This window comes from Oreochromis aureus, linkage group 6 (assembly GCF_013358895.1).
Source record: "Oreochromis aureus strain Israel breed Guangdong linkage group 6, ZZ_aureus, whole genome shotgun sequence".
Lineage (NCBI taxonomy): Eukaryota > Metazoa > Chordata > Actinopteri > Cichliformes > Cichlidae > Oreochromis > Oreochromis aureus.
The window spans coordinates 28,204,249-28,216,419 of record NC_052947.1 but is presented as its reverse complement, the minus strand read 5'-3'; the positions used below and the strand labels follow the sequence as shown (position 1 = coordinate 28,216,419).

Sequence of the window (12,171 nt, the reverse complement as noted above, 5' to 3'; positions counted from 1 at the left end):
GTTTTCTGGCTTCTGCAAGGCTTAAATCAGAGTATTTCCAGCTGCGAGAATGAGTTCATTTGTGAAAACAGTTTTTGACATGGCTACACTGTATAAACATACCTCATAGTATTTTAGTTGGGGGACCAGGGTCCCCTGAATGTCGATCCTGCTTCCACTGAATGTGTACTTGCCAGGTTGGCCTTGCAGTCAAAATCACACCCGCTATCAGCAGTTTTTCTCTATAATCTGTGCACTTGGTATTTAACTGGGCTAAGATTTAGTGGCCTGGAAAGTAGGCCCCAAAGATCTGTTAATTTTTAAAGCCTGATTAACCTGTATGAACACTCGGGTGAGATATAATAATACACAGGTCTTTACTTTTACAGTTTCACAAAGGGCTTAAAAGAGAACATTCACATTTTAGACTTTTTTAATGCAGGATATTTTATTAAAACGATTTAGCAGGAAGAAAGCAAAACTGTAACCCACATAATTTCCTTAGGGATAAATAAAGTATTCTGATTCTGAAAACCCAAATCAAATAAGAATAATCACGTAATAAAAATCACTTGAGTTATACTTCTATCTATCCATATCTAAATATGGGTAGATGTACTCTGTTGCAGGAAGTAATGATTGCTACACAAATGAAGTGGTATGCAGATTGAAGGGAGAACATTTCCTTCAGTTAACATTTGAAAACAAGCAACAGTTTGACAATTTAAATTAAAGTGCTCATAGTATAAAGAAACGAAACCTCAGTGTGAGATTTGTCAAAGTATATAACATATTTTGTTTCACATATGTTTTTCACAGAGCCAAGAGTATTCGTTTTCACACACAGCATCATTCCAGTTGTTTTCATTAGAATAGTAATGATTTATTACTACACAATCTTCATTTCTGCCTTTAAAATTGTTGGGTTCCCCAGAGTACCAGAAGCTGAAAGATAAAGAGGATAAAATCACAACACAAACACATGCAAATTAGAAACAACTTAAAATCACCAATTTCATAATATTTACAATCTTAAAATGTAAATAGAGGAAATATTTCATTTGATTAATTTTTAAAGTGGAAACCTTGCTGTTAATGGAGTCTCATCCACCCATTTCCAAACTCCTTCTGTCTCTCTGTCAGTCAGTCCAATCCACATTACCTTCTGCTGCTGCCTTATGAATTCCTTACACATAAACATGCAGCAATCAACCATTGAAATGATGTCACACACATTTGTTTTACTTAAATGTTTCACTCTGTTATCTAATTATATCATAAATGAACATACCTGTTCTTCTCTGCTGCTGATGATCGCCAAGACTGCGCCTCTTTGCGAACAGTTATCTCTACTGTCTTGCCAGCTTTTCGCGATTGAAGAAATATAATAGAAACTGCCGTTGAAATACAGCCAACCTTGTTGCGCATAGTGAGCTTTCATGAGAAGAAAGAATAAACTGTAGTTACAATATTCTACAAACCTAAATAACACCTGTGAAATAAGTGTAAAATGTTAAAGGATACAACATAGTTTTCATTTGAATCACAGAGTGTTGTTTGGTATTGTGTATATGTAGTGCTGTGAAATGGTATTTCCCCTGTCATGTGTTGTTGTTTGAGCTAGTTATTTGTGGAACCAAAATGCAGAGACACAGAAGGAAGGAGTAAACTCAAAATGGACATTTATTGATGAAAGCCCAAACTACACAAGATCAAAAGCACTAGAAGATACCTGGAGGAGGGAGATAAAGAGCTAGGGTACACACAGATAAGAGAGCTGAGGGATGGTGCCACAATAGACGGAGGGAGACAGACACAATATATATTCCTGATAACAAGGGTGTAAGAGCCAAAGTCAATGTTTATGTTTTGCTTATTTGTTATGGTGGCACAGGTGTATAGCTGTACCTGCATCTCAGCTGATGACATGTGGGTGTGGTCACTGTCTATTTACCTGAGGTCGGTGTTCGCAGCAGGTGTGTTGGGTGAATGGTTTGTGGGCAAACTTTTCTGTTGACCGTCATTTTTCGGTACACCAGTTATTCCATGAGCTATTTGTAAATTGATTGAAAGCGCAAAAGTTTGTTTTTGTTTTGTTCTTAAAATAAATGCGCAAAGTACAAGTACGACTCATTATGGATTATTGGAGGCGTGTCACAGGGACACAACCAACTCAGCCGGCCGCGGCTTTATTTATGGATGAAAGTCGCAACAAAGGGAATAGGTAATACAACTGATATAACGAGTAGGGGAAGTAAACACAACACAACACAACACAACACAACACGTAGAAACAACAGAACCGGGAAAATAAAATGAACCTGACACAGAGGGAAGATAGGAGGGAGACCAGGGAACATAGAAAGATGAAATACAAAAACAGACGTCACTTAGGAGAACAGAAACTAAACAAAACCAAACAGCAATGTCAGCAATGACTAAAACAAGAAAAGAAAATTCTGCATAAGGCAGTACAGTAAGTCTTAAGTAAGGAAACCATAAAGAGCATTTTCACCTATACCCGATAACTGGTTGTGCAACCCTGGTAGCAAGAAAACGATATGATCATGTTATCTTCACTGGTATGAGTTTCATGCTCACACTTACCAAAGTCCTCTAGCTTCCTCTTCAACTCCTCTCTCTCGTTTGTCAGGACATTCACCTGCGAAGCTGCCATAAGATAAGAGAGACGAGCTGTTACATACGTTGCCAGTTTTCTGATTACTAATGGAAACACGTGTATTCACCCATATAATCGAGTTGCCTCTTCTGCTCTTCTAGCTCCTTCTTCATAGAATCCTGCTGCAAAGCTGATATTTTTAGAGAGGTTACCAACACTTGGAACATAAGCAGAGCATGATAAAAAAGTATAATTTTAAACTGAATGTATTGCATAAATGTATGAAATTCTACACTACCAGTCAAAAGTTTGGGCGCACCTTCTCATTTAATGTTTTTTCTTTATTTTCATGAATATTTACATTGTAGTCTCACTGAAGGCATCAAAATTATGAATGAACACATATGGAATTATGTAGTAAACAAAAAGGATTAAATAACTCAAAATGTGTTATATATTTTTGATTTTTCAAAATAGCCACCCTTTGCTTTGATAACTTGCACACTCTTGGCATTCTCTCGATGAGCTTCATGAGGTAGTCACCTGATATGTTTTTCCAGCAGTCTTGAAGGAGTTACCAAAGATGCTGAGCACTTGTTGGCCAGTGTGCTTTCAATTTAGAATATTTAGAATAAATCCTTAACAGTGTCACCAGCAAAGCACCCCCACACCATCACACCTCCTCATCCATGCTTCCTGGTGGGAACCATGCATGTAGAGACCATCCGTTCACCTTTTCTCTGTTGCACAGACACACGACGGGTGGAACCAAAGATCTCATAAAGATCTCTGACTTATCTTCAGTTCTTAAAGTAATAATGGACTGTCGATTCTCTTTACTTAGCTGATTGGTTCTTGCCATAGCATGAATTCTAATAGGCTGTCAGTTGTGTACCAAACTGACTTCTGCACAAGAAAACTGATGGTCACAACCCCATTAAGAAGGCAAGAAATTCCACAAATGAACCCAAACAAGGCACACCTGTGAAGTGAAAACTATTTCAGGTGACTACATCATGAAGCTAATTAAGAAAAGGCCAAGGGTTTGCAGCACTGTCAACAAAGCAAAGGGTGGCTACTTTCAGCAATCTAAAATATAAAACATACATCAAGTTCTTCATCATTTTTTTCTTTGCTACATTATTCCATATATCTTGCTTCATATATTTGATATCTTCAGTATGTATCTACAATGTAGAAAGTAGTAAAAATAAAGACAAACCATTAAATGATAAGGTGTGTCCAAACTTTACTGGTAGTGTATATAGTTCGTGTTTGTTTGCATACTGTAACATTTTATTCATATTTCTGGCAGCTTTATTTAATTAATATGTGGCATTTATAAAACCTGACAAATTATGTGTGCACAATATTTAATAAGCAGTTATTTGTGACTATTAGAGGGCTTTTGTCCCCATGATGTTTACCACAGTTTATCTTCGTCAAACTGTCTTCTTCATTAGTTAGATTTTTACAGGTGACCTCAGTACCTAGTGGAGAGGTTAGCATAATATCAGATTATGACCACCCAACACAACATTTTTCTTTAAAACTATTTTTTTTTAAATAACTGTAACTATAAACTAGTTTAGGGACATCATGCATGATTTATACATAAGTGGTATTAGACCAGTGGTGGTAGACCATTCTGCTGTCTGTTTCCACAATAACAACATTTATTAAGATGAGAAAAAGATCTTTAAATTATAATTAAAGCCATCTTACGCAGAGCCAGACGCAGGGAAACATTGAGAGCAGCCTGTAGGATACATAAGAGACAAAAGCTCCCAGCAACCCATTTATGCAGCTTTCTTCCTGTAAAAGGACCACACACACACACACACACACACACACACACACACACACACACACACACACACACACACACACACACACACACACATTCATTACACAGAGTAAAAAGTGTCAAAAACACTAAAATTTCATTGTGTCTTACCTGGCACAGATGTAGCAACTTCAACACTTTCATCAGTGAACCGGTTCAAGGCAGCACTCCTGGCTGGAGAGCTGAGGTTTCTAATATCCAGAACCATACCAGATTCATCTTCATGGCCCTTCATGTTTAACATAAATTAATGTGACTTTGGATAAGCGTTAGTCCCTGTGCCTTGTTTTTCAAGTTGCTTACACCGGAAAATACTTTCTTCCTCATTTGTCTTGTTTTTTTTTTCAAGAAAATGTCATCGTGCTTTTAACCTCATTGGACAGGAAGGAAGAGACACATACAAAAGTGTCTAGCAAGCAGCAGATTTCCTGTCTTTTTTTTTTTTTCATTTTTATTGTTTGTTTGTTTTTAATCAGTTGTACTTTATCAAAATGAAACTTTACCATCCATGCTCTTTACTTCTGTCATACATTCTATTATCATCATTTCTTTATCTACTGTATTTACTCAAAAGAAAAATATTTGTTTTTTCATGTTTGTCTCTTAAGGCTGTGTTACTGCCTGTCTGGTTAGTTTGATTATAAAGACATTTATTTTAAAACAGTTATGTGAACAGAAGAAACAAAGATATTTCTATATATCTATTTGCATCTTATAATTTGCCTGAATTTTTATAATGGAGACCTTTATTTGGTTAATTATAAACTTTAACCTTAAAAGTTACTCTAGACACTGGTATCCACACAGCAATGGGGGGTTTAAACTGGTTAATACTTCACTACACCAAAAGCACAAAAATTGGCATGCTCTTACAGAATGCAAATTTAAAAAATTGATGAATCATAACACATTCATAGTGTAAGAAACCTCCAGAGCATTATGTTAAGTTTTGTAAGTTTTGTCAAGAGTTAATTTGTCATTCTAAATGTTTGGCTCCTCAGTGTATTCTTCAGAGTTTATTCTTAATATATATATTTCTTAACAAGCTTAAATAAAAAGTTAGTTTGAAGTACAGCTCCCTATCAGAGGTGCCTGAACATTTTAGTTAAGAGTTCCAGTAATTATTTTCCCAAGCATTACCAATAATTTTTGAATTATTCCAGCAAAGGAGGGAAGTAATGAAGTACAAATACTTTTAATACTGTACTTAAGTAGAATTTTTAGTAATCTATTCAACTTTTTACTTTTATTCCCTACATTTGTAAAGAAATATGAGTACTTTTTACTCCCTACATTTTCAAAACAGACTCATATGTGGCATAAAAGGGAAGGAGGAGCCAAACGTATGTGCAAATGTATGTAAGTTACAGTTGCCGTACTTCATCAACTAGCTAGCACTACAGAAGAGGAGCAAGAAAATCAGGTAATTTCAAATGCAACATTTCTATCAGATCAACAAACATTGGTGAACACAAACTGTTTCTGTCTACAGTTTGTTACACAGTGGGTTGCTTGCTAAAAGTACAGCTACTGTATTTCACAGGGAAATAAAAGTTAACTTCACTCAGTGATGGAGAAAGATAAAGACAGTGTAGGAGAGGAAGAGGAAATTAGATTTAACCTCTGCTCATGTTGTGCTCATGTTTTTAAATCAGATAGTGGGTCTGTTCATGGGGCATTTCATGCTGTGAAAGCTGCTGCGAAAACCAACTGAGGTAGGCTAATGTGTTATTTAAGGGTTGCATGAACATACACCGTAGTTCAGGATATTCTAGTTAGCTTGCATTAATGTGATGAATTTAAAATAAAGCATTGTGTTTGAGTGGTGCACAGTGGATGGGGTGATCATGGTCAGAGTTAGCTTACAATTAGTATAGCAGAGATGAATTTGAAGTTAAACTAATGAAGTTAAAATAATGCTAAGATGAATTCACTGAGTTCTCCAAAAGTTGAATCTGTTCATCTGGACGTAGCGTTTTTTGTGGGAGAAAGACACCTAAAGAAAGCTCCAGCCGATCCAGGAGAGAAGGACAACCGCTGCCCAAGCGAAAACCTGTAGTGATCCCATATGTGTCAGGAGTATCGGAACAGTTGAGACGCATTTTTTCTAAACACCGCGTCTCTGTGGCTTTTAAACCCCAAAACACGCTGCGCCAAAAATTGGTCCACCCCAAGGATCGGGTCCCCCGACACAAACAGAGTAACATAGTGTATGCTGTTAAGTGCCAGGAGGATTGCCAGGATTTATACATCGGAGAAACCAAACAACCTCTGGCGAAGCGGATGGCACAACACAGAAGAGCTACCTCGTCAGGCCAGGACTCTGCAGTCTATTTACACCGACAGGCCAGTGGACACTCTTTCAATGATGGAGATGTACACATCCTGGACAGGGAGGAACGCTGGTTTGAGCACGGAGTCAAGGAGGCCATTCAAGGGGCATCAAGGGGTGATCGTGGCTCAAGAGTTGGGAGTTCGCCTTGTAATCGGAAGGTTGCCGGTTCGATCCCCGGCTTGGACAGTCTCGTTCGTTGTGTCCTTGGGCAAGACACTTCACCTGTTGCCTACTGGTGGTGTCCGGCAGCCTTGCCTCTGTCAGTGTGCCCCAGGGTGGCTGTGGCTACAATGTAGCTTGCCATCACCAGTGTGTGAATGGGTGGATGACAGGTTGTGTAAAGCGCTTTGGGGTCCTTAGGGACTAGAAAGCGCTATACAAATACAGGCCATTTACCATTTTACCATTTATGTGAAAAGAGAAAGACCATTTCTGAATCAAGGAGGGGGCCTAAGGGTCCATCTTTCACCATCTTACAATGCTGTGATTGCAGCCATTCCCCAACTCTCTGTGAATGGTACTCATGGCCATTGATCACTGGTCTTTGGTCAGTGGTTGTTGATCAATGGTCATGAGAATTTGCATAATTATGATTAAAGAACTGACTCCCAGCCCATTGTTCCTTCAGTGGGCTGGTTTCAGTCATTATGCAAATGTACTGTTTATAAGATTGTGGAAACCTGCAGTCAGCTGAGACTGAAGAAGTCACTTGGTTGAGTGACGAAACGTTTCTCCCACAAAAAACGCTACGTCCAGATGAACAGATTCAACTTTTGGAGATTTACTTTCCTGGATGATTGAGAATGCATCAAGAAAATTCACTGAGTTCCACCTTCATACTGTGTAGTATAAAGACAGCATAAACAGTAGTCTCAGTCAAACTCACCCTCTACAATGTAGGCAACAGAAAATAGAGCTATGTTTTAATTTTCCTTCTTTTGCTCATTTTCTACTTAATTGATTCAAGCTGAGTGAATTAGCATGCTTACTCTGTGTATATGAATAATATGGGTCTAAAAGATGGTGGAAAAACACATGAAATTTGATTTTTATGCATTCAAGTGTTCAAATATGTTTCATTTTTAAAGGATGGTAAAAATTAATCAATAAACAGTTTAATATCAGATCCAGTTGCTTGAGACATTTGAATTTCTCTCTTAAAGAATTAATTTCTACACGTCTGGGCTGCAGTGCACATAATTGAAAACAGCTTTAGGTATTTCCATATCTGTCCATGCCTTCAATCTAAAATTTAGTCTTTCAGATAATTAATGTCTAAACTTATGCCTTGGACTTCATCACAAAGTCAATGTACTTGCTGTTTCTGAATATTTCAATCACAACTCTTTTCTTTCATAAATTCTATAACTCCAATCTTTAGTTATGCTGGAGATTGCAAAACTTAGGTAATCTTGTAACAGCTACACAAACTGCTACACATATTTGGCTGTATAAACATATGTGGATGTTTCTTCTCCATCCACTCACTGTTATGACTTCTAACTTCTTCCTGTTTAATTATGTAACTATGATAGAATAGAGGACTTGGCACACACAGCATTGTATGATGGATTCTTTGCAAACATTCTCTTTGCAGCAGCTTTTCAGCTGCCTACTCCCGTCACCCGACTAAGATCAGGGAGCCATCCGGCCTGGCCTACCCCTCTCAGGTCCAGAACGTGTTGAATTTCATTTTTAGCCGGGCTTGGACATTCCTCACAGTTTTCTTTAGTTAGGTCCAACAGTCCCCATGGCTTCCTGCCAAACAGTAACTCACAGGGAGAAAATCCTGTGGAAGCCTGGGGTACCTCTCACACTGCAAACAATACAGGGTCTAACCAGCGATCCCAACTGCGTGACGGAACGAGACAGGGAAACAAGCACTGAGATGCAACTTACAAAACTGAGAGAGCGAGGGACACGCTGTAAACATAAACAACCAGACATGACTACACATGGGGCGTGGAACAGAGGGGGGGGGGAAACCTAAAGAATAGATAGGAAAACTAAGGCGACCTAAGAATACAAATATTAAACAGAGGGTTAACTATAGTAACCAACATAAGGAACAGAATCTCAACCTCAGAATAAACCAAAAGTCCACACACAAACGCTGGGTCACAGACTCAGGACCATGACACATCTATTAAACATGTTTTTTGTATGAGATGTTGAAAAGCCATTTATCGTTTCCCAGTCATTCAAACAATGTACAGTTGTCAGCCAAAGATGACGTGATGAAGTGAATTTAGTGTCAGCAGTGATCATGAAAAAAATTTGCCTAATGGCAGATATGACATTATGTGGAAACAGATATGCATACGTCAGGTGGGGTAAAGTTTTGTTCCCCAATTCCAAGTGCCCTTGAGCATGACAACATACTTTAAGGCTTAGATTCATCATTCGTTAGACATTCAGTTTGCTTCCCCTATTTTTACCATTTCCAAATCTGTTAACCACAATACATGAGTATATTTCCTCACCCGTCATTGCTGAAGAAATACACCAACAGAGGACAAACAGTTCAATGATCAGACAGCACTGAAGTGTTTTTCTGTTGATGCCTTCAGAGTGATGATCATGGAGATAATGGAGACTAGAAATGAGCTGCAAAGATGCGGTGGGAAATGCGGGATGGACAATAATAAAGGTAATGACAGAGATTAGCTTTGTTATATATATGTATATATATATATGAATGCAGTAAATGACTTGCATTTTAACAGAATAGACTTCACACATTAAAACATACTAAAAATGATGTTGATTTTTCAGAGAGACGACTCCTTCAGCTGCTTTTCCTCAGCTTTGGTGTGCTGTGCATCATACAAGCCACTCTCAATCTTGCTTTACGCCTCACATGTGAGCATCATTCCTTGTCTATGAAATTCAAAAGAAAGAAAAAATAGGCATCCAACTGTTTGTCAGTCTTTTGCCCAAATATGTTTGAAACCTTAAATGGGGGGTTATGTATACAATTTTCCAAACCGCTAAGGTAATGTCTTTGTAAAACCTCTTGAATTCAAGCTCAAAGTCTACACTTTGTTTAAATATTGTGTGTTTGATTTTTAATCCACAAACTGCCTTCATTTGTTCAGTGCTTGTCTTTCTTTGTTTTAGTCGAGGGGAATGACTCACCCCACACAACAGAATTATGTGGCAACAACCAGTTAAAACCAGTAAATTTTGACCAAAATAGGCCACGTTGTTGTAGCGAACTACAAGAAACAATCATTGCTTTGACCAGAGACAGAAGCATGCTTGAAAAGAGAAATGAAGAGCTCCTTGACATCATAAAGAGTCTTGAGGAGGAGAAGAAGAGGCAGAATGGTGAGAAACTGCGAAACAGTTCTTCCTCTTTTCAGTTCTTGCAAAAAATTTGTGGTATTCTGATCTCACGCTCATCTTTTCTCTCTTAGGTTTCATCTCATAGTATAATTAGAAAAATGGCGCCATGCCTGGAATTAAATCTGCCTGTGGTTTCTTCTTGTTAATTTCCTGTCTCTTGTTTAAGTGCTTGCTCATATGAAACAGTTGGGTTTCTCTCTAAAATGGTTTTGGTATTATTTCAACAAAGTTTATTATTATTATTATTATTATTGTTATTATTATTATTATTATTATTATTATTATTGTTGTTGTTGTTGTAATTATTATCATTATTATTATTATTGTTGTTAGTCCATAAACTGAATCAAGCTAATCGTCCCACATTTTTGTCTTTTGCAGTTAAGGATTGTGATTGTATTACAGTTTGGATATCTGTTTGGGTTTTTTAAAAATTAATTTTTTTAATTTTTATTAATTAATTATTAATTACTCTTTGAAATATTTATGTCCTTATTATTCTGAAAGTGAATTTCTTGTTAAATTGAGTTGTTCATGTCTGTTTTTATTTCATGGTTTTCATTATAATTTCTGCTTTACCAGCCATCATTTCTACCAAAGTGAGCTGTATTTTTCTTTTTTCTTTATGAAGGTTTGTTAAATTTCATACTAGTTTCTTGCACATTTGTCTCCTCATGGTTTTCGGACTTTTGGATTTGTTTCTCATTTGCTTCTTGGACTTTCTTAAGCCCTGAATTTCTACATTAACCTCAAAAAAGGGCTTGCTTTTTGCTAGTAAGTCTGCCATCTGTGTCCTGCTTTTGGGTCCTAACCTTTGCACACCACGCGACCTAACAAACCAATGTTTTCATGCAGTTTAGAACACTGAATATTTTCACATTTTTTTCTAATTTTCCAGCACATTAGACCTTACAGTGTCTTCCTACACCAGCACTAGAAGTCTCTGAAGTCAAAGATATGATAAATAGAATAGAAAATTTATATTTATATAAATGTATCTTTGTAGTACAGTCAATTTCATTGACAAATTGCATTTGTACCTAAAGCTTCTCCAAAGCACATCTCAACACATTATTGTGTAGGCTGTGATTGGTTGTTCGTCACTTTCACAGAGCTGAGCAGTGGAGCATAATGTCAGCAGTCTCCTTATCATTGGAGGAAAGTCATATCTAGATGCTTTTCCCTTTCTACTGGGAAGAAAATGGCAGAAAGCAGAAAGTCTTGTGAGAGTGAAGAAGGTAACCTGGTTTTGATCAACAGTTAACAGAGAACAAGTACAATAGGAACTGTTAAAGAAAGAGTTACATCAACAAATCGTACATTTGTAATGTTGCTAAAACATGAATTCAAGTCATGTATTTCACCAGATCTCAGAAGAAAATACATCTACTTCACTATATTTATTTGACAGCAAATGTTACAAATTCACATTTTGCACATAAACAACAGTCATCAAATGATGTGATGTTGTGTTCTACTGAAACACTTATTGGATTGCTCAGTATGTCAGAAAATTGGCAACTATTTGGATTTGAAAACACAATTTAAACTAATAAATGCTAAAGTTATGAAGTTAATGATGATATTGGGGCATTGCTTTTTAGTAATTTAAGGGTATTTTAAGGGGTTTTAGCACTTTTCTTTATGTAAACACATATCATAAACATAGATATATCGTCTGGATGGAGATTTTTATATCTTTTACTGGATCGTTTTACATGACAGAGATGAGCCCTTTGAAGTGGGTGGATAAAAGTCCAATGACCAAAGTATAAGGCCTTTGAATAACTATCTACTTTTTTCCTCTGAAGGACGATATATTTAAAATATGAAATTAAATATTTTTCAAATACCAGTGCAGTTATCAAGATTACCCAAATGCAAGATGCAAAAATAAGGAAATCAAATTAAAACAAGTCTTTATTTAAGCTGAAACACAAGTTCAAGAAATTAAAACAAAAAAAAGAAATCTCCAAGCCAAACACTCTTGGAGACTGTGAGCACCTCCAGCTTCAACTTTGGTCTGCCGGCTCAGTCAGCCTA

The 12,171-nt window shown here is 37.0% G+C and overlaps 1 protein-coding gene across 1 annotated transcript; it reads right to left on the bottom strand.

The window, feature by feature from the left end:
* Positions 1-410: 410 nt before the first annotated feature.
* On the bottom strand, positions 411-4,759 carry LOC116328094 (C-type lectin domain family 4 member F-like). Its single transcript, XM_039613159.1, has 8 exons — positions 4,557-4,759; positions 4,325-4,414; positions 4,027-4,089; positions 2,727-2,789; positions 2,587-2,649; positions 1,271-1,413; positions 1,065-1,165; positions 411-924 (listed from the first exon to the last, which is right to left on the bottom strand). The coding sequence occupies exons 1-8, from the start codon at positions 4,687-4,689 to the stop codon at positions 780-782; spliced, it is 801 nt and encodes a 266-aa protein (XP_039469093.1). The 5' UTR covers positions 4,690-4,759; the 3' UTR covers positions 411-779.
* Between the last annotated feature and the right edge of the window lie 7,412 nt (positions 4,760-12,171).